Raw genomic sequence first — 21,754 nt, 5'->3', positions numbered from 1 at the left:
ATACTGTTTAATATGTGATTTATAAGTTATTACATAAGACTACTGTTTACCTAGTGCACACTCTTGGTTAGTAGTTGCGGGTTTTCCTTATCAAATAATAAAAAAGCATAAATATTTTTTAGGAGAAATTAAAAGCTCACAATCCATATGAAATCCATCTTGTGATCGTAACAGGCAAATGACAACACAGAGATAAAGCAGCCTAAGTTGACCATCTTAAATTAAGAATACAAATAAACAATTCTCACATGAAATTAAAGTTGAAATATTGTGATTGTCAAACTAATTGTTGGACCAACTCAAGGTTCTATAGGTTTTTTTTTGTGTGTGAACCACGAGGTAGTCCGGATCTTTCTCTGTCCGTTTAACGGTCCAGATTCACCTGACTAATCCCCGTTCGTTCCGGAAAGCACAGAAATTGGCCCAAAGAGAATCGTCAGTCGTTACTTGTAGGAATCGAACCCGGATTGTCCTAGAATTCTCCCCTACCCTATAGGTTATTATTATTATTATTATTATTATTATTATTATTATCTTAATCTTACTTAAACTTATAGTTCGAGTGAGGTGGATGACCAAAATTAGAAACAATGTCCCGACAAATATAATGGAAGCACATATTCGTTTGAACCATGTCTTATAATTTCCAATTTCTAGGTTTTGCAAGAGCAATAGTGGAGAAATTTTCCTATTTCCTAGGTTTGAATCTAACCAGTTGCTCAACTGCCAAACCAATCCTGTTTAGAATCTTGAAAACAATTCATAACACAATCATGCAATTCAATCTTAAAAATATAAATCTCATTGGAATAATAAATTTAAGTTTAAATCTCACTATTCCCATCCGCAATCAACTATTTAACTCGACAAATGGGTACATATATTTTATTATTATGATATATCACATAATTAATGATTTTTCCATAATATCGATCAATAATGATATATTTAGTACGGGACAAAATATAGGGACAAAATCATATATTGTATACCTATAGTTGTACCGGATACTATTGACATCAGTACTAATAGTAACAAGTATAATGAATTTTAAAAAAATATATGCATGTTGTTAGGATCAAACGCTAACACACGTACTTACGCTAAAAGCTATAACTAGTAGCAAATGCGCAACTTTATTTAATTATACTGTCACATATTTTTGAAACACTGGGTGCTGAACTTGACCTTTTTAAGCCCTTTACCGGCCTTAAGTCAATGATTTGCAGTGCTATCCTACCTCTTGTTATGATATGGTGGAGTGAGTTGGACTAGTAAGTGTGCACTCAACTCACTAATATGGTTATGATACAAAATCAATTCTAATTATGACACAAAAACTTATTCATGAGTATATATTTGACCCAAATATTATATATTAACTTGTATCTCATTATTATTTGATGCGAGACACATCAAATACATAAACATTATATATATTTTTTTTAGTTAACACGACACATTAACCGATCCAAGAAAAAAGTAAGTTATCATTTTTACTTGTTTCTCTTTTACTTTTCTAATGAAATTATGAAATATTGTATAAGTTTTACACCATGTTAAGTCAATTTATTTATCATTTTTCTCATGAGAAAAAAATCAACCAATTGAAAAGTGACACGTGTGGGAGCTAGTGAGTAGAAGCCTAGAAGGCCATCCAAAGATGAATAGGAAATAGATGGAAAGTGAAGAGGCAGTCCTATTTAAGTCATCCATTTAATAATTTGCCATTTTAGGAATCAGCAACAGCTATATATGCACTCTATACTCATGGCAACACTGACAAATAACATGTTCTAAACACCGTACCGCTTCACTATCGTGTGGCTACAAATCAATCTTCTACACACGTACATTTTTTTAATCTAGATTTCGTAATATTATAACTGGATACTTTTGCTAACAAAGAGTCTAATCTAAATATGATATAAACTAGGGGTGGGCACTTCGGTTCGATTTATCCGAACCAAATCGAACTGATCCGATCTAGTAATAGAAAACTGAATGGTTTGAGATTTTGTAACTCGAATGATTTAGTACCGAACCGAACCGAAACTGAACGGTTTAGCAAAAATCAAAACGAACCGAACGCTATATAATTTTTTAAATAATAATAATAATAATAACAATAATAAAAGAAGTAAATCCAAGTTCCTTGATGCTTGCTCTGCCGTTCAGTTCTCATTCTTACTGGTACCGAACCTTAAATTTTTTATTTGATTTCTTTATAGCTTGTTTTCTACATTGCACTTTTGTTGTTTGTCACAATTGTTCTTTACCTCACAATTATATCTAACTTGAGTTATATTTACAATATTCAGTATTTTCCCTAGTTTCATGTTTTTCTATAAATTTAATGTGATTTACAGTCATTCTAATTTTGATTTTTAGTGCATTATAATTATTTTATTTCTAGTACTGGAATATATTTCGAGTGCACTAGCACTGACAGATTGTGTCCAAAAATTAATTATATAGTAATTGACACTTGTTCTTTTAATATCAACTATACAGATAGATGATTATTCATCTTATCAATAAAAATATTCCAACTGAATATTTTTATTTGATGTTTAATGTTTGTACTCTTTAAACCGTGGCATTTCCCCCCTAGGCGCCCGCCTAGGTTACCGGCCGCCTAGGCGTCCGCCTAGCGCCTAACTCGGCCGATTTGGCCGCCTAGCGTCTAAGTTAGTCGAGTTAACTCGTCCATTTCGGTCGAGTTAACCCGAACGGCTCGGCCTATTTTTTTATTATATATATATATGTGTGTGTGTGTGCGTGCGCGCGCGCGCATACATATATATATAATATGACATATATACACTTGTAGACTAGTTTGATACTTTGAATCTTTGGATGATTGAAATATTTGAGTATTTCATATTTGAGTATTTTTAATTTTTAATATTGTTTTAATGTTTTTTTTTTAAACCATTGTTTTGATGTTATGACTTATGAATTATCATTAATTCATTTATTTGGATGTGTTATTTGATTAAATGTTGAAAAAAATCTCATTAAAATTGTCAAACTGCAAGTCTACCATTATTTTTTTGGCGCCCGCCTAGGCGCTAGGCGCTGTCCGAGCGCCCGACTAGCGCCTATTGCAACCATGGTTTTTCTATAAATTTAATGTGCTTTACAGTCATTCTAATTTTAATTTTCAGTGCATTATAATTATTTTCTAGTACTGGAATATATTTCGAGTGCATTGGCAATGACAGATTGTGTCCAAAAATTAACTATATAGTAATTGACACTTGTTCTTTTAATATCAACTATACAGATAGATGATTATTCATCTTATCAATAAAAATATTCCAACTGAATATTTTTATTTGATGTTTCATGTTTGTACTCTTTAAACATTGGATTTGAAGTTTGAATTACGCGATTCATGTTTGTAATGTTTGAACTTTGAACTTTGAACTTTGAACTTTGGATTCTAATTTATAAGTATGTGATGTTTTGGTAATTAGATTGCTATTAGTATGTGATGTTAGTATTTACTATTTAGTAGTATGTTTAAACTTTGTATTATTATTTTGTTATATAACGTTTATATGTTAGATGTGGATTATGTGAATAGGTATTGTTTATTAGTAGTATGTTTGAAAAATTATGAAATGTTGAAATTTGATGATCGTAATTCTCGTAAAGTCTTAAACCGAACCGAAACCAAATCGATTGAAACCGAACCGAAGCCGAACCGAACTATAATGTTAAACTGAATGGTTCAACTAACTTTTCTAAAACCGAAAAATCAAAACCGAAAAAAATCGAACCGAAGACCGAAGTGCCCAACCCTAATATAAACTCTAACAGGGCGTTTGGTTGGAGGGATTTTAAATTCCCTTCCCACTTAATTCCCACCTAATTCCAAAGACCATTAAATTCCGTAGTTTGGTTGGAGGGAATTGCAATTCCATGGAATTGCAATTCCCCCATTTTCATGGAATTAAAATCCCATGTCCCCCCTTGGTATTTTAATTCCTGGGAAAAAAAGATAGTGATGAGTCAAAATTACCCCTTCATTTTTTAACCTAAAATTAATGTCTAACAACAATAATGGACATTTTTGACTTTATACTACTTATTCCTTTTCAATTCCCATGTATACCAAACATTGGAATTGAAATTCCCAGTAATTTTATTCCTGTCAACCAAACACTGGAATTTAAATTCCCACTTTATTCCCAGTAATTCAACTCCCATGGAATTACAATTCCTTTCCCACATAATTCCCTCCCTCCAACCAAACGCCCTGTAAATGTTATTGGTAAGAATCAAATTTCGATTTCGTTGGACTATATTCTACTTTTCATTAAAGGTTGAACCCCAACTTTAATAGGGCGTTTGGTTGGAGAGGGGGAATTACGTAGGAAAGAAATTGCAATTCCATGGGAGATGAATTACTGGGAATAAAGTGGGAATTTAAATTCTAGTGTTTGGTATACAGGAATAGAATTACTGAGAATTTCAATTCCAATGTTTGGTATACATGGGAATTGAAAGGGGATAAGTAGTATAAAGTCCAAAATGTCCATTGTTGTGAAAGGGAATAAGGAGTATAAAGTCCAAAATGTTCATTGTTGTTGTCATGCATTAATTTTAGGTTAAAAAGGGAGGGATAATTTTGACTCATCACTATCTTTTTTTTTTTTTTTTCTAAAATCCCAGGAATTAAAATCCCCGGTGGAGGGGGGGGGGGGGGGGGGGGGGCATGGGATTTTAATTCCTTGAAAATGGAGAATTGCAATTCCATGGAATTTCAATTCCTTTCAACCAAATAAGGGAATTTTGTGGCATTTGGAATTAGGTAGGAATTAAGTGGGAATGGAATTTAAATTCCCTTCAACCAAACGCCTTGTAAGGGCCTCCACATTCCGACCCGACAGAGCATCTGCGAGCATATAAATTATGGTAACTCAACTGAACATGAATCACAGATGCTAGACCTTGTTGAGCATATAACCATTAATGTGCAATCCAACTACCAGCTTAGAATTTTAGTTGAGATGGAGCACATACTCCAATTTAATATCAGAGTCAAAGGTCATGGGTTCGAATATCTACGTGCGATTACGGTCTATGTGAGGGGGTCCCGTGTAGCTGTTAGACTATATTCTAGATTACGGTCTATGTTAGGGGGTCCCGTGTAGCTGTTGGACTATATTCTAAATTCCATGAATCTGTATATTTTCCTCACGAGGAATCCAACCCAAACTAAAACTTCCCATGTTTGTAATAAAAATGAAACCCCACAATGACGTTGAAAGCAAGTTTTAAGGAAATTTTCTATCTATTAGCAGACTAATGTCTTGCGAGCACACAGAAAAAACACACATTTTGTTTTTTTAGAAAAAGGAAAAATAATGTATCATCAGTGTCAATCAGATCACGGCATCTCACGTACACGTACTAACACAATGAAAAATTTTCTATGAAGATACATGCATGTAGAGTTCTACTACATATACTCCCAAATTATACTCCTTCATTTATACTTTCTAAGGTGACAAATTAAAATTAATTATTTTCATTATGTGGGTCCACAGAAAAATGTCTATATCAAAAATATGTGAGAGAAAGTACAAATTAGAAGTATAAAATGGGAATACACCAAATATTTTCCTTCCAACTTTAGTACATCGTCACAAAATCAAGTGACCATTTATTATCATATCTTAGATGTCATTTTCTTTTTTGGGTGGCCAATTTGTCAGGGTCGGTTTTTAGATTTTTGTGACCCCTCTATTGTAAATAAATGAGACCCTATCAAAAGCGCAATCTTTAAAATTAATACCGTAATAATAATAATAATAATAATAATAATAATAATAATAATAATAATAATAAGGTGGTAAAATGTTGATGTGTGTAAAGAGAAAGACAAGGTGTGCGTAACAAAGCAAAAGGATACAACGGGCAAGATGATGAAACACTATAGACACACATTTCTACCATTTTGCCATAAAGTCTTTTAAGATAATTGTAATTTCTTTTGTTTTAATTTCTTAACTAGCAAGGTAAAAATTAAATATTGAATCCTCTAAAATTTAAGGCCTTGTTCTGTTAGGTGTGCAGCTTGCACAGCTCAAAATCCGACCCTGCAATTTGTGGATATTGCAACTCCTATATATGTACGACATTCAATTTACGTCCCATTCTTGCTTATGACGCATGCATGAAATGTGTACAACGAAAAGTTCGTGACAAAACAAGATGCATCTCCCACTTCCACCTTGTACACAGAAATAGGGAAGAAAATTACAATTTGAATACCTCCGGGCAACCGACGTGCTAATTAAACCACCTTAGCTTTTGAAAGCCAAAGAAATCCGGTGTTGTCAGGATCAAGATGATTACTACATTAAAAGTTATAACTAATAGCGAATGCATAATTTTATTTTTTATACTCTTATAGTGATTATTATTGTCATGTTTCGATAATAAAATATTAGACTTGATTCTTCGAACCGCTGCCCACAAGTATTTTTACTATTTGCAAAAGTTTTCATTTTTCTAAATTAAGAAATGAAAAATTGGAGAACAAAAGAAAAAGAGGAAAAGGGCCAAATAGGTCATCGAACTTTACCTAAAAAGTCAATTAGGTGCCTAAATTTTTTAAAGTTGCAATTAAACCCATTAACATTTTATTTTAATGCAATGAAATTCAAAAATGGGTTAGTGACCTGTGATAGCAGGTCATTAGGGTTCCGAGTAAAAAAATCTACCATCAGAGACCGACGCAAGTCGCAATAGAAAAATGGCTGCCTTCCCCGACGACCATTTGTGGTCGCCTCTGGGGAGAAAGGCAACTAGTTCTAGTCGTCCGGAGAAGACGACCACGTTTTGGTTGCCCAGATAAGGCGACCCCCGAATTGATCGCTTTCTCGGAAAAGGTGACCAGTTCTGGTCGCCTGAAAAAGGCGACTATATTTAGTAAGAAGAAGGCGATCAATTTGCCATTAGGATTGGGGATTCAGCCTTTTGGGGGTAAGAAGGCGACTAATTCTGATGGTCTCAAAAGTATAACATCTATCTTATTAGTATTACGTCTCCATTTTGATTTGACCCGCCTCATTGATCCTGACTCACACTTACTTTCTGGAATAGGGAAATACTACTCTTTCAAAATTTCTATGCACTATATACGGAGTATATCGTGTACACTTAATTAGGAAAATGAAAGTGAAACTGACGTACTGGTGAATGCATTAACTAGCTCAAGACTTTTAAATGAGAGACATGAAAAATACTCTGAACCAATCTGCATGCGATAGAATGCATTAATTAATGAAAACTGTTATGTCTACTTTCATTTTTTACTCCAACTTGTACTCTCACACATAAAACCATTTAAGCTACGTGTGAGAATAACGTAAGACTTTGAAATCATCCTCGCAGCTTGCTATTTAATTGCAATATATACTTTCTCAACATATTAAAGCACAAATAGTCAACGCTCCCACATGAGTTCGAATCATAGAGGTGCCATTGAGCTATGATCTACAAGCTACTTGCTCATAAAAGGCAAAATTTTTTGGCCCTACACTCTAGTTCAACATGCATGATAGTGAAGGGGTAAAACACGATGACTCAATGACTCATTAAAAGGAATGACCAGTGTCAAGTTCTTACAAAGATTCCATCACATTGGATGAAACTCAAGGCCAGCCTGACCATACGTGGCCAGGCGACAACACGACTCCCAACTTTTTGGGGCCTAATTTTTTTTTTTTAATTATTTGATATATAAACCATTATTTTTATACTTCATAATTATGTTTTTAGAAAAAATTGACATTGAAACTTTGATAAATAATTTTGTATCCAAATATAAAGAAAGAATGTCACTTTTAAGTTAAATTTTGATTTTTACTTTTTCTTTGTTGAATTTTTATACATTATTTTTTACAAAAGGTTTTTATTTCATTTTGATTTTATATTCGAACTTATATAATAATTTTTTTAAAAGATAAAAATTGAATTATGAGACGTTCCTTATTTTGTTATGGAACAATTTGAGTGAAACTGTCACATTGTGGTTGTTCAGTTCAATCTTGTATCATTATTTATAATTTATAGATCGAGTATCATCATTTTGAACTGATTGAGTTGCGCGTGTTGATGCTTGCTCTTTAATTTCGTATACGGAATAGACAAGACAAGTTAGCTAGCTAACGTTGAACTAGACTGCAACTTTATTTTTTAAGAAAAATATAATATATGTTGCACTACTTGCACATGCTCTGCTGGTGTTTTGGCCCTGGGTTTAAAAATTTTTATTTTTATTTTTATTTTACATATTTATTAATATAAAATTTTTAATTTTTTTTTTTAAAAGAATTTGGAAGGTTGTCTTCCATGCTGGACAAAAATCTAACCACCGTGGTACAACACTGGCTTTATCAACTTTTGGTACAAAAGTCTTTAATTTGAGCTATCGACTCCTTCAATGAAGAATTGAGGTTGCCGGGATCATAGTTACTTTCTCAATCAACTGAAACACAAAGAGCTAATAAAACCTTCACTAAGGCTCAAACACACAATCTCCCATATGGGAGTCCAATCCGGATGCCATCTAAGCACAATGTGCTTGGCAACTTGTTTTTCAAATTAATGCAGCAATAACCTACTAATTAAACAAGTTACCATAGAGCTTAATTGCAATTTTTTTTTTTTTTTTTGGTTGGTTTATGGGGTTTAGATGAATTTTTTTAGGTAGTTCAATTGCACTATTTTTTTTTATATAAGAAAGGAAGGGCGAAACCCAAAAGAGTCGACAACAATTACAATGGGTTATACATATTGCACCAAGTGGGACGACCAGACATATCATCATCCAATAAGACTCTAACCTCATCTGGAGGATCCGTAGTGGCTCAATTGCACTATTTGATCCACTAGTTAAAGGTTATTTGACCCTTTTTCATTTTTCTTTGAAAATTTAGGTTATAAATTTCATTAAATAGTCGCAGATGTAATTGACATATAATCCATCCCTTTACAGTTAACTCTATCGGCAACTCTACAAATTTTGAATCGAATGTCATTTCTTATATCAATTGACAATCTGAGTTGAACCCGCCCTAACCACTAATATTACTATATCGTATGCGCTTTGATTGAATTTGTAGTTGCTTGAGTTTCTACCATACCTTCTATATATATATATATATATATATATATATATAATGTCATTTGAAATTTACAAATTTACCTATATAGTTAGTAGCAATTATTAGGACTAGAATTAGGATTATTGTATTTGAGTCATAGTATGACTCCCTATTCTAGTCTTCCTATGATTCCTCTTGTATATATATTCCCCGAGTCTATATAGTTGTAATTAAGTTCATTCAATACAGTTCTCCTCGCAATGAGGTGAATTATATAAAATGAGATTAAATTTGACAAAATTATAAAATTAAGGTCAAAATAAACCTATGAATTTTTTTATTAATAAATTTAATTTTTATTGTTTTTCTATACATTAGTGGGTAAGAAGCTAGATATATAGATTGCATTGAATCTACCACTTGTGTGTATGATTCATGTGAATGCATGTTTTAGAAGTGGTCCGGCCTGTCCCTCAGTCCCTTAAATGATAGAATAATAAGGAAAAAATGATGGCATGGTAGGTGGTGATGAGCACCCATACATAAATTCTTTTCCTAGAAAGAATTTTAGTGTGGAATAATGCTTTAAATATAGATATTGAATTGCACGCAATAATGTTATTGAGTTATTAAATCTTTTTTTTCAAAAAAAGTGTAATTGAATACTTATATTAACCAATTTTTTGGAACTTGTCCAATTTGTTGGTAAAACTATTTACTATCAGGTTATCAAGTGTTAAGTGAATTTACTTGTACAAATATTAATTTTTAAATCAATCAATCAATCAGCAACTCTACAAATTTTGAATTGAATGTTATTTATGATATGAATTGACAATTTTAGTCAAACCCTAACCACTAAATCACTAATACTATATCGTATGCGCTTTGATTGAATTTGCAGTTGCTTGAATTTCTACCATACATTATAGGGAAAATGATCAAATAATTTCCTAAATTTTACCTAAAAAGTCAATAATTAGGCCCTTAAATTTTTAGAAGTTGCAATTAGACTCATACACATACTATTTTGGAACAATGAAACCCACTAACCTGTTGGTGACCTGTAATTACATATCAATTAGCTAGGGTTCCAGCCAACTCCGGCAAACACCAGATCAAATTCTGGCGACCTATGTTAAATACTAGCAACTGGCAACTGTTGACAGTTTCCGCTCGCGTTCTACCGGAGAAGGCAACCAAGTAGATCTCCTTCTCCAGTGTCGGAGAAGGCGACGAACTTGGTTGCCTTCAATGGCAGAACGCGATTGGCAACCGTCAACGGTCGCTGGTTGCCATAGGTCGCCAAAATTTGGTCGGATATTTTCCGGAGTTGGCTGGAACCTTAATTGACATGCAATTACAGATCACCAACAGGTTAGTGGGTTTCATTGCTCTAAAATAACATGTTTGTGAGTTTAATTTCAACTTCTAAAAATATAAGGGCTCAATTAACTTTTTGTTAAAGTTTAGGGACTTATTTAATTTAACCATTTTCCCTATATTACTGTTGTATTCGGATTCTGAGATTTGATCATTATCATTATTGAATGGATTTAATGATCATTCCCTATCATATATAAAATGTCATTTAAAATTTACAAATTAAATTTACTTATATAGTTAGTAGCAATGAGGTGAATTATATAAAATGAGATTAAATTTGACAATATTATAAATTAAGGTAAAAAAAAAATATATTAATATTTTCTTTTTCTATATATACATTAGTGGGTAAGAAGATATAGATCGCATTGAATCTGGCACTTGTTTTTAGAAGTGGTCCTGTCCCTCAGTCCCATAAATGAGAGACTAAATAAGGAAAAATTGTTCCCAAACAACAACACCTAATAAGGAAAAATTTGTTCCCAAACAACAACACCTAATAAGGAAAAATTTATGGCATGGTTGGTGGTGATGAGCACCCATACATAAATTCTTTCTAGGAATAATGCTTTATATATGTATATTGAATATTGAATATTGAATATTGAATTGTACCAATAATGTAATTGAATATTTATATTAACCAATTTTGTGGAACTTGTCTAATTTGCTGGTAAAACTCTTTACTATCTTGTTATCAAGCGTTAAGTGAAGTTACTTGTACAAATATTAATTTTTAAATATATTTTAATAATTTTAAATAAATAACATCCCTCCGTCCCCTCATAGTTTATCATGGAGATGAAGAGCCTTTCTTTTTGTCAAGGCCGAGATGAAGAAATATTCTTTATCTCCCATGTTAAGACATACCAATCTATTTTTAAAAAATTTCATGTGACGCTTAGTTACTTGGTAGTAAAAGGTTTTACTAGCAAATTAGACGAATCACACGAAATTAGTTAATTTAGGAATCTATTTACAATTTTTTTTTATATCAAATAAATATATTGTACTATCACATGTAATTGAATGACTTATTTGATCAGTATTATTTTTAGGAGTTCTACTACATATACTCCCAAATCTTATTCCCTCAATTTTACTCCCTGAAGTTACTGATTTTGATAAACCATTTTTTTTTCATGTGGATCACAATATAAGTGTCTACATCAAAATTTTATGTGTGAAAATAAAAATTAAGAGTAGAAAATAGGAGTACATATAACATTTTCCTATTTTTAGCGTGGATTGAGAATATTTACTTTTTTGGGGGGAAATTGCAATTTGGGCCAGCTACAGCTTCATTATGTTGAGCTGTTCTCGAAAGCTTTTGTCTGGTTCAATTCATTGGGCCAGGGACAGGACGGACCAAATTGTCTGAACTAGCTTGACAGAGGAACAAATTTTTGTGTAGCAAGTACTTTTATTTTCCATTTGTAACACTTCATTAAAAATAGAACTATTCCGTGATGGTTACAAATTGAAAATTGTAAAGTTTGTGATTAATTGATTTTAAAAGAATTTGGTACAATTCTCAAAAAAAAAAAAAACATTTGGTACAATTAGAAATGCAGAGTTATCGTGAAACCTGTATTATGTCTTACATGTAACAAGTCCATCAACTTTTTTTAATTTGAGTTGAGGTCAACATGAATTATTATTATTATTATTATTATTATTATTATTATTATTATTATTGTACATGTATTGTCCAACTGTCCATCTGTCTAACAATTGTTATGTCATGGATCAAGGTGAACCATGGTCCTAAATTGTGTAGTTTTAACATGGTTGAAATAATCGTTAGGCGCTCGATGAACGCCTAGATGACGATTAATCGGCGCCTAGGCATCCGCGTGTTTTTTCTATTTTATTTTTTATTTCTAAAAAATAAATCAAAATTATAGGATTTAAAAATGCCTTCATAATAATTTAAGATAATAGAATTCAAAGCAACACCTTCCACCCAATCACCAGAGTCATCCTTTTTTTAAGTCTAGTAAAAGTATTTTTCTTTTTACGAGCAAACCATACATGTGAAAGAATTTAGTATTGGCCCTATAGTCAGTGTTGTTTAGCCCTTTGCTTCTAGAATACATCTTCATGAGCTTTTAAGCGACACAACTGAGTTTCAAGCCTTTGAAACTCTGCTAATGAAGCATAGTCCAGACAACCCTTTAATTTAATTAAGATGTTCCTTGTGAAGATTCTTTATCTGTCCCAAACGTATGGAACCTATCCCCACCCCATCTCAAGAGCCGATCCCCACAGATCTGTAGACAGTCCATCAACTTCTCTCCTTTCTCGGCTTCCCATCCTGCCAAGCTTTCTCCACCACCCCACGCCATCCCTCATCAAGTAACCATGTCATCTCAAAACGAAAACCCCGCTTTGATCTACCACTCCTATCCCACAAATCACTGATCCCAAGGAACAGAGCCGAATGATCCGAGGAACGTGTTAGAATGTTTACCAACCTAGCACCTACTAATTAATGTGTTGCACCAATTCTCACTAGCAAGTACACTATCCAACCTCTCTTCTAACCACGCCTTCGGACCTCTCCCTCTCTCCCACGTGAAAGGGTAACTCTCCGTAGGCAACTGAATCAAATCACACTCATCCAAAGACTCCCCAAAACCGCGAAGAAGACTCTCAGGGTGAGGGATCCTACCATGCTTCTCATGCTGAAACAGGAGGCCATTAAAGTCCCCTATAGCTACCCACAGAAGCGGGGATCGAGGAGTAAGAGACCTAAGCAAGTCCCAAGACTCCTTCCTTTTACTGCGTTTCGGGAAACCATAGAAGCCAATCATACGCAGTGGCAGACCTATAAATCTTCTCTAGTGGGGGCGAGAATTTTACTAACGAGATATTTTGAAAAAAAATAAATAAAACACTTAGAAACCTAGTATTAAATAAAGATGAAAACTTAAAATACATCACAATAAAAAATATTTAAAACAAAATATAAAACATAATTAATTAGATAAAATAGTTCGAATGGAAAACACATTATAAATTACTCATCACACTATTAATATTAAAAAGTAAAAATAAAATAGAAAAGTAGTCACAATGTTACAAAAAAAAAAAAAAAAAAAAAAAAAAAAAAAAAAAAAAAAAAACAATTAGAATTTAAAAGCAAACATAAGTGCTTCGCAAGTTTCAAACCCTAGCCTATTCATATAGGAATAAGTAGCCTTACCATCTAAGCTAGATTAGCTTTTGTTCACAATTTGGTATATTTAATATATAAACGATTATTATCTATATAAGGACCTATACATACACTATATATAGTATGGGGTGGGGGTGGGGGTGGGGGTGGGGCAGTTGCCCCCACTGTGGGTCCGCCTCTGATCATACGCCAAGATGGCAACCCTGATAGGTTGACTTCCACATCCACATGATTTTTAGAATAACTCAATAACATGGCCGTGTTCTTCCTTTTATAGCAACGCCAAGCCACCACTTAAACCAATACTGTCAACATAGAACATACCTTCGAAACCAAGCTTAAGACTGAGGCGCTCAACATGTACCTACCCCACCTTGGATTCCATCAAAAACACGAAATTAAACTTCTTACGAGACACCATGTCTACTAACTTGCAAATTGTACATGAATTGCTTAAGTCACGACAGTTCCAACTTAACGTACTCATAGAGATGGGCAGGTCTAGAGACGAGATCCCGCCTTAAGCAAGTTTTTTAAAGCATCGATCATAGAAACATCGCCAACCTCAGATCCACCAACAATGCCAACCCCATCCGCCATTGTTTCCCGCCTTCTTTTCGCAGCAGCAAACACGCCAACCTCCACCGCCGGCGAAGCATCCAAGTTGTACATCAACATATAATCAATGATATATCATCGACAATTGAAAATTGGCATGTGTATAATGAATTACTCCACTATGAAGCATTTTAATCCAATGTCAAATCAGTCCTTTTAGTCAAACAGACAGTGTACTTGAGTCCAACCTTAAATCTATTAAAATGTTCAATTATGTTCAAAATTACCTGTTTAACACATTGGTACTTTTTAATATTGACACATGTCTCTTGTTTTTAATTTTTATTTTTAACTTTTTCCTGTACTTATTATTATTATTATTATTATTATTATTTCATACAATTGTAGACCGCCGGTGGCTGCCCTAAGTGGATGTTAATTCGAAATTTTCTAACCCCAAAAGAATGAGCAACAACTTGTTAATAGAAGGCACGCAAAGAGTGCGCAAATTACCTGAACGTTTTTGACTTTGCTATGAGCAATAAGTGTTAGTTTCTTACCGGCCCCGGCATTTTAGTTTATTTTGGTTATTTATTTTGCTATTTAAATAGATGTAATAATGAGTTCAGGATGGCAATGAAATAGAATTATTGTTCTCTCTTCTCTTCTTAAAATTCTTTGGAGTTTTTTGTTCTTTAATTTTCTCGAAAAAGGACAACTCGATACCTCCAAAAGTCTCCAACCCATCAATTACATTAAGATTAAAGGTTATCAGTGCCATGCAAAAGTGAAGAAAACCATTTGATAATAACTAATAAGGTAGCTAGATAGATAGGTGCATCTCTTTTGCAAATAGAGGAAGCTAAGCCATGATCATCACATTCTGATGAATACAAAAACACACACGACATACATAGTGTTTCATGCCATTTCAAAGACCCAAACTATAGATATAAATACTTAATATATATATTGCTGTTCTTAATATTAATTAATTAGGTCTTTAATTTGGCTCAGTAGCTGCAGACACTGTGAAGGGACGAAAGCCATGGCGAAGACTAGCTTCCCAGATTTTCCCAATGTCAAACATGGCGTTCCCACACTCGTTCACATTCCACCCCTCCACACCATGCAAAATCCCTGCAACTCTCCATGCACTCATCACTCTTCTTGGCAGCCAATTCTGAAAAATTGAAATATATGATTCTATCAGTTCTTGCCTCATATATATATATAATAGTTAACCTCCAGGCTAGCTTCTGGAGTTGTGGGAAGTGAAGGGTGCATTTATTAACAGGAGAAATTGTATATTTTTGTGGAGAAATTACTGTTGGAAATTATGGAATTTCCGACCACCTGAAAGTGATCTTAAATCAAGTTGAAACCTTGTTCTGATCACTTTTGGTATCCGGAAAAACCTTTGTTGCTATTTTCGACCACTTTTTGCGATCACTTTCAGGTGGTCGGAAATTTCATAATTTCCAGTAGTGTATATAATGTATGTATTCATGTCTAACCTCACAAGAGTCCAAGTTCTCGAGGTGTTTAGGCACAATCATGGCAGGTGTGTTGAAGTAGAGACAATCTTTGCGCACTTTCTTTGGAGGGAACTGAGAGAAGGGAATGAAGAATGTTCCTTTTGGTGCTTTCATCTGATCATCTGCACTCAATCCATCCCCAACTAGCCATGTCTGCAGAAAAGAGTTATATTATATTCCATGATCAAGAAACCTTTATTACTCCATTTTCAAGCAGATTCAAAGTTTTAAGTTCGAATCCCACACGTTACCTTTGCAGAATAAGTTTTTGTAAGGACCAAGTTAGTAGCTGCCTCTGGGTTAAGCCTTGCCTTGAGCCTCTTATACTCATCCTCACCCAATACAGCAACCTATAAAACCAGAGAAAAAAAGTAGAAATAAATTACTGTTAACAAACATTATTTTCACATGTTAGATAGATTCTAAGGATATATAGATACCTGGGTTCCTTGTTGGCATAATGCAAGGGCAATAGAACAGGCAACCTTAGACAGGTTGCCTCTAAGCACAACTTGAGTTGTTCCTTTAGGAATGGAGTTGAGGACCACTGCAACTGCTAGACTACTTCCATCCACCACCTTCACTTTTAGCTCTGGGTTCTTTCTTATGAAAAGCTCATCACTCTTCTTATTCAACTCCTCCTGCAAATAAAGGTAAACCAACTTAGATTGTTCATAGCTGACTGGTTCGATCAAACCAAGAACGTCAATAAGTCTGTTTCTATTGGAGTTGAACTTAAAACTTCGTGACAATTAAGCCAACAGCCTAACCAACTTGGCTGTGATTGCACCAGATCAAGTTTCAATCTTGCCTGATTCAATAGCCCAAGGCTTAAGACCTTGACACCTTTGTCCTCAGCTTCTAATATGGCTTCCTCAATCAACTTGTCAATTGCCTCTCTTTGCCATTGCATGAAGTACTGCAAAATTGCAATTGGTAGTAAGATATATGAAGTAGGGGAAAGTCTACAGTGCCGACACTACTGGAAATTATGAAATTTCCGACCACCTGAAAGTGATCTTAAATCAAGTCGAAAGTCTCTGACCACTTTTGGTATCCGGAAAAACTTTTATTGCTATTTCCGATCACTTTTTGCTTTCAACTTGATTTAAGATCACTTTCAGGTGGTCGGAAATTCCATAATTTCCAGCAGTGAGATGTGTACTAATAATGGTATGATAAACAACTTAAGATTGGTTCTTACTTGAACGCGATACTTGGGGATAGCCCAAGTTTGTAGCTTGAGATTCTTGAATACATTTCTCTCAACAATAAAGGTGTGGCCATAAATCCAAGTGATCATCATAGACCAAACTGTGACAGGCCACATTAGCCATAAGTACCACTTGGAGGACTGAGGATTTGAGGCCAGAGATGCAAAGCCTATCCTGAGATGGTAGATGGACTCTGGGGAAATGAGGTGAGTTAGATGCACCACATCAGGAGAATCACCCTCTCTCTGCAGAGATTTCTGGTACAATGTGTCTGAAGACATGTCCATGGTGTTGTAGATGTAATCATACATTGGCATGAAGAGTGCATAGTTTGTTCTGAATTGAGTGTGGTGCAGAGAATGGTACCTGTTTCATCAAGTTTAAAGTTAGTTGGTTTAATTTTCAGTTCTTGAAACAGATTAGAAGTAACCAAAATTTCATAAGGTTACAAATTCGACTCCCAACGGGAGCGGTCTATTGGCCTTCTTGGTTTGAGCTGGTCAGTTATAGACAACTTAGGCTGGTTTACCTCTGGTCTTTTGTTGGTTAGGGTCACAAGGCGAGATTTATCCAATGCACACTCTCAGATAGTGATTGCAGATTTCCCACGTTACTTAAAAAATAAAAATAAAAAAATATTCATAAATAAATCCTAGACCAATTCACCATCTTCAACCTTATTGGGGGCATCTGCTTCTGCTGTTTTAAGGGTCAAATAGACACCCAACTGCAGACCAAAGTGCAATTAGGTCACCGTACTCAAAAAATGTGCAATTGGGTTTCTGAACAACACAAAATTATGCAATTAAGTCCAAAATGACCTGTTTACCTGAAATTGTAGGTTACTAATTTTAAATAAAATAATTAATTAAAAAAAAAAAAACTAAAAAAAAAAAAAAAAAAAACTAAAACCTGCTGGAGACGATTTGTTTCCATGGCCGGAGACGAAGGTTCCGGATGGTCTCCGGCCATGGAGACAAAGAGACCTTCATCTCCATGGTCTCCGGCAGGTTTAGTTTTTTTTTTTTTTTTTTTTTTAAAATAAATTATTTTATTTAAAATTAGTTTTAAAATTTATCTTTAAAATCGGTAACTTAAAATTTCAGGTAATTAAACAGGTCATTTTGGACCTAATTACATAATTTTATGTTATTTAGGGATCTAATTGCATCTTTTTTAAGTTTGATAGTCTAATTGCACTTTAGTTAGGGTGACCTATTTGACCCTTATTCCCTTAAATTAATTAGCATGTAGTAGGTGAGGGTAGATTCAGCTACCCTGGATAATGAAATTGTACTAGATGAGGGTAGAGTCAGCTAGTGTAGGCAATGGAATTGAAGTGCCTTAAATTCACTTTTTTCCTTTTCTTAAATTTCTTCGAATGAAAAAGACAAAATCTCTCGCCCTCACACCCCGGTCCTACAGGAATTGTACAGAAGTTAAATCAGAGTAACTCAACGATTATTTAGGTCATTAAGTGGGAGGACCAGCGTCTAGTATGAACAAAAGCCACCCTACAAGAGGGTGATGAAATTCCCACACTGTAACTGCCAAGACTTGATCTTGCGTCCTCGGGTACAAGTTACTACCCAGGAACCACCCGAGGGCACTTCTTAAATTCCTTTTACCTGCATTTTGTTGCTCATAATAATGACACTATCTCATAGTGCCATTACTACACACATATATGCTAGCTGTCAAGGCAACCTCAGACAGATATATATATACCTAAACTGCATTATAACAGGGAAAGTACAGTAGTGTGGTGTAACATGGGATGTGAGACAACTTACGAAGGTGTATACATCAAGTACTTGAGAGGTGGAAAAATGGAAAACAGCCAGCTGGGGATTAGCTCAAAGTTGCAATGCCCCATGTTGTTCATCACATCAATGTATAAGATGTAAAGACTAAACGACACAACGGAGGCAGTCCCGGTGAAAACAGTTGTGAGAAGTGGAATGGCAAAGAGTACAAAATATGCAATGTGTTCTGCAAATGGATGGATCACAGCTGCAAAAACAACAAAGCTCTTAATTAGTTCATTGCCATTCTGCAAAAAATGGAAGAATTGTCAATTTTTTTTTGAATGCTACTGACTCTATTACATTGTAGTATCTGTCAATTATGGAGCTCATAATAACGTTTTCTGTAAATCTTTACTTTCCTAGCAATTCCATTTCAATGCCCCCACAAACATTTCATTATATTTTCACCTAAAACGACGACGAATAGTAATGAGCCTTTTCTTGCATTTTGGTGCAAGCTAAGAAAGAATTTATTGCGTATCTACCATGTAACAGACTTAATTTCAAGAGGGTGATTGAGACCTATAAGCAGGTGAGTAAGAACAAAAACTTTATAAATTGAAGCTGCACAGTATGCCACAGTCCCCATCTACCCTGTGGCAGCATTTAATTGCAGAGTGCCCAATTTTCGTATCATTTATTTGGACTTTTTAGCTGGAAAGTTTTGTACTTGAAAAGAATCTGATATGATCTTTAGTCACTGTGTTGCATTTATGTTGATAGTAAAATGGTAGTGATAATAAGCATATGTAAATATGAACCAGCACCAGCAGATTTTGCCTGTCATTATAGATTCAAGAACATATAATATAACACCTAAAAACTTGTTGTTATACACATCTTCCTGCTAAAAATTAGACTCAGACTACTTTGATTTACACTATTGTAAATCATGGAATTTCCGACCACCTGAAAGTGATCTTAAATCAAGTCGAAAGCCTTGTTCCGACCACTTTTAGTATCCAGAAAGACGTTGCTATTTCCGACCACTTTTTGGTTTCAACTTGATTGGTCGGAAGTTCCATAATTTTCAGTAGTGTTACGGGAAAACCCATGAAATGACTTACATGTGATGGGCTCGGTGACGATGGAGGAATGGTGGTGGGAGTGGTAGCGGGAGTAGAGGATGTGGTGGTGGAGGGCTCTGTGGAGCCAGTAGTAGAGGAACTCGACAGGGCCGGTATGAATCAAAGCAGTAAGTATAATCCCATCTGTTCTCCAGATTGGCATATGATGAGTGATGGGTAACTTATAGTAACCCCAGTAGAATAACAGACCATTTAGAATGATCTGATCATCCCTGCAACCAAAACCACATATATTGTTCAAGAATCAAGAATTTGCAGGCATTTATATTAGAGAATGACAGATTACCAGTTTCTTTCTCTGTCAACTTGCTCAAACTCAATGCCTTTATCAACAATCCTGTTGTCCCCTTTGGCTGTTCGATAGCGCGAGAGCGAAATCCATAGCTGGTTGTGGAGCATTCTTATCAGCAAGAAGGGGAAAATCAGCAAGATGTTAGGATCCCTCTCATTTGGGGAATCTGTCAGGTATTTGTATGTTGAATGAGCCACAAAAGGAGCCAACACCACATACTACAACAAAACAAAACAAAACAAAACATTAATGTTATCACTTCTTGCTTCAAAATCCTGTCTCTACTTAATTGCCACATATTGTATATATTGCTCCATAACTCCACAAAGGTGAAAACTTTCGCAATAAACTAAATGATCATGATAGCTCATCTGCAACTTGCCAACTACTTTTCCAATAAACTAAATGTTTTGTGCTATAATGTTGTTAATTCCTCATTTTCTTAACCCCCATTCTTTGATTTAGGGGCCGGGCCAATACCCAAAGATGCATCTAAGGTGAAACCTGCTTTGTAACCCCAGTCGACAAAAGATTAGGTAAATCAGTATAGGTTACCCATAGTTACCCTATTCAAACCAAGAAGGCCAATGACAGCTTAAAACCTCGTGATTACCAAGCCACTGTCCAACTAACTCGACTAGAGTTGCCCCCACTGAACCCCATGAATAAGCATATATATGCCAAATACAAGGAGGAGATCGAGGAACTCCAAACTCCCGAACCAGACTGAGAACCAGAAACCCGAGCAAGAACATGGGCTACATGATGCACGTATTCCAAGAATGATTTCCTTTCCTTTAACCAAGAAACCAAAAAGAAAATCCCCAAACCAAATACTACCAAACATTATCCTTGTAGTATTAAGGATGCAGTACTACTAAAGTGCTCAACTGTACATGTTACACACAGAGGTAATATAATGTACATTGCAGAGAATTGTTCTGATGTGATAATAAAGATTGAATCTTTATGCTTTTTTAATGAAGAAAGTAGAAAATGATGAATACCTTGAAGCTGCCCAGCCATGTCCATGGCCATTCCGTGAGGATGCCGGGCCTGGAAGCCATTTTTGGTAGTACAATGCTCTTGTGGTCTTGTATTGCAGTGTTTTTTATGCTTCTTCAGAGCACAGCCACGCGTACACGCAGCATTTTATAGATAGAAAAAACTGAACCATATCACCCTATATGCTATAAATGCTGTTTCCACGATTATAACCCCTTCCCACTGGCATGCAGACACGTGTCCGTTTTACCCGTGGCAAAACATACCTCTCAAGTCTCACCCACATAGAATGATAGCTCTTCATATCTACCATCATTTACTGGCTGTTTGGTTGGAAGGAATGAATTAAGAAGGAAAGAAATTGTATTTTGATAGAAAAAGAATAAGATTAGAATAAAGTAAGAATTTAAATTATGTTGTTTGGTGGGAAGAAATAGAATTATTGAAATTGAGAAGGGAAGAAGTGGTATAAAGACTAAAATGCCCTTGTATAATAATAATAATAGTAATAATAATCAAGGGTAATAGTGTCACTTCATCTATTTTTTCTTTCTGA

At 34.6% G+C, this 21,754-nt stretch overlaps 1 protein-coding gene across 2 annotated transcripts; it reads right to left on the bottom strand.

The window, feature by feature from the left end:
- Positions 1 to 15,041: 15,041 nt before the first annotated feature.
- Positions 15,042 to 21,344, bottom strand: LOC109182241 (protein ECERIFERUM 1-like). Of its 2 annotated transcripts, none has more exons than XM_019332361.1 (10): positions 21,201 to 21,344; positions 20,188 to 20,411; positions 19,881 to 20,113; positions 18,799 to 19,018; positions 16,996 to 17,371; positions 16,603 to 16,710; positions 16,232 to 16,432; positions 16,043 to 16,141; positions 15,771 to 15,944; positions 15,042 to 15,436 (listed from the first exon to the last, which is right to left on the bottom strand). In XM_019332361.1, the coding sequence occupies exons 1-10, from the start codon at positions 21,258 to 21,260 to the stop codon at positions 15,257 to 15,259; spliced, it is 1,875 nt and encodes a 624-aa protein (XP_019187906.1). In that variant the 5' UTR covers positions 21,261 to 21,344; the 3' UTR covers positions 15,042 to 15,256. The 2 variants fall into 2 exon arrangements, with proteins under 2 accessions (XP_019187906.1, XP_019187912.1); XM_019332367.1 differs by lacking the exon at positions 21,201 to 21,344 and adding an exon at positions 21,119 to 21,163.
- Positions 21,345 to 21,754: the final 410 nt, after the last annotated feature.

This window comes from Ipomoea nil, unplaced genomic scaffold (genome assembly GCF_001879475.1).
Source record: "Ipomoea nil cultivar Tokyo-kokei standard unplaced genomic scaffold, Asagao_1.1 scaffold0188, whole genome shotgun sequence".
NCBI classification, from domain to species: domain Eukaryota; kingdom Viridiplantae; phylum Streptophyta; class Magnoliopsida; order Solanales; family Convolvulaceae; genus Ipomoea; species Ipomoea nil.
Note: the sequence above shows the minus strand (reverse complement) of the source record. Positions and strands in the feature narration are given on the sequence as shown.

Coding starts and splice junctions, on each gene's coding strand:
- LOC109182241 (XM_019332361.1), bottom strand. CDS start 21,260: ATGGCTTCCAGGCCCGGCATCCTCACGGAATGGCCATGGACATGGCTG. Junction 16,142..16,231: donor TATGCCAACAAGGAACCCAG/GTATCTATATAT, acceptor CTGGTTTTATAG/GTTGCTGTATTGGGTGAGGA. Junction 15,945..16,042: donor CAAAAACTTATTCTGCAAAG/GTAACGTGTGGG, acceptor TCTTTTCTGCAG/ACATGGCTAGTTGGGGATGG.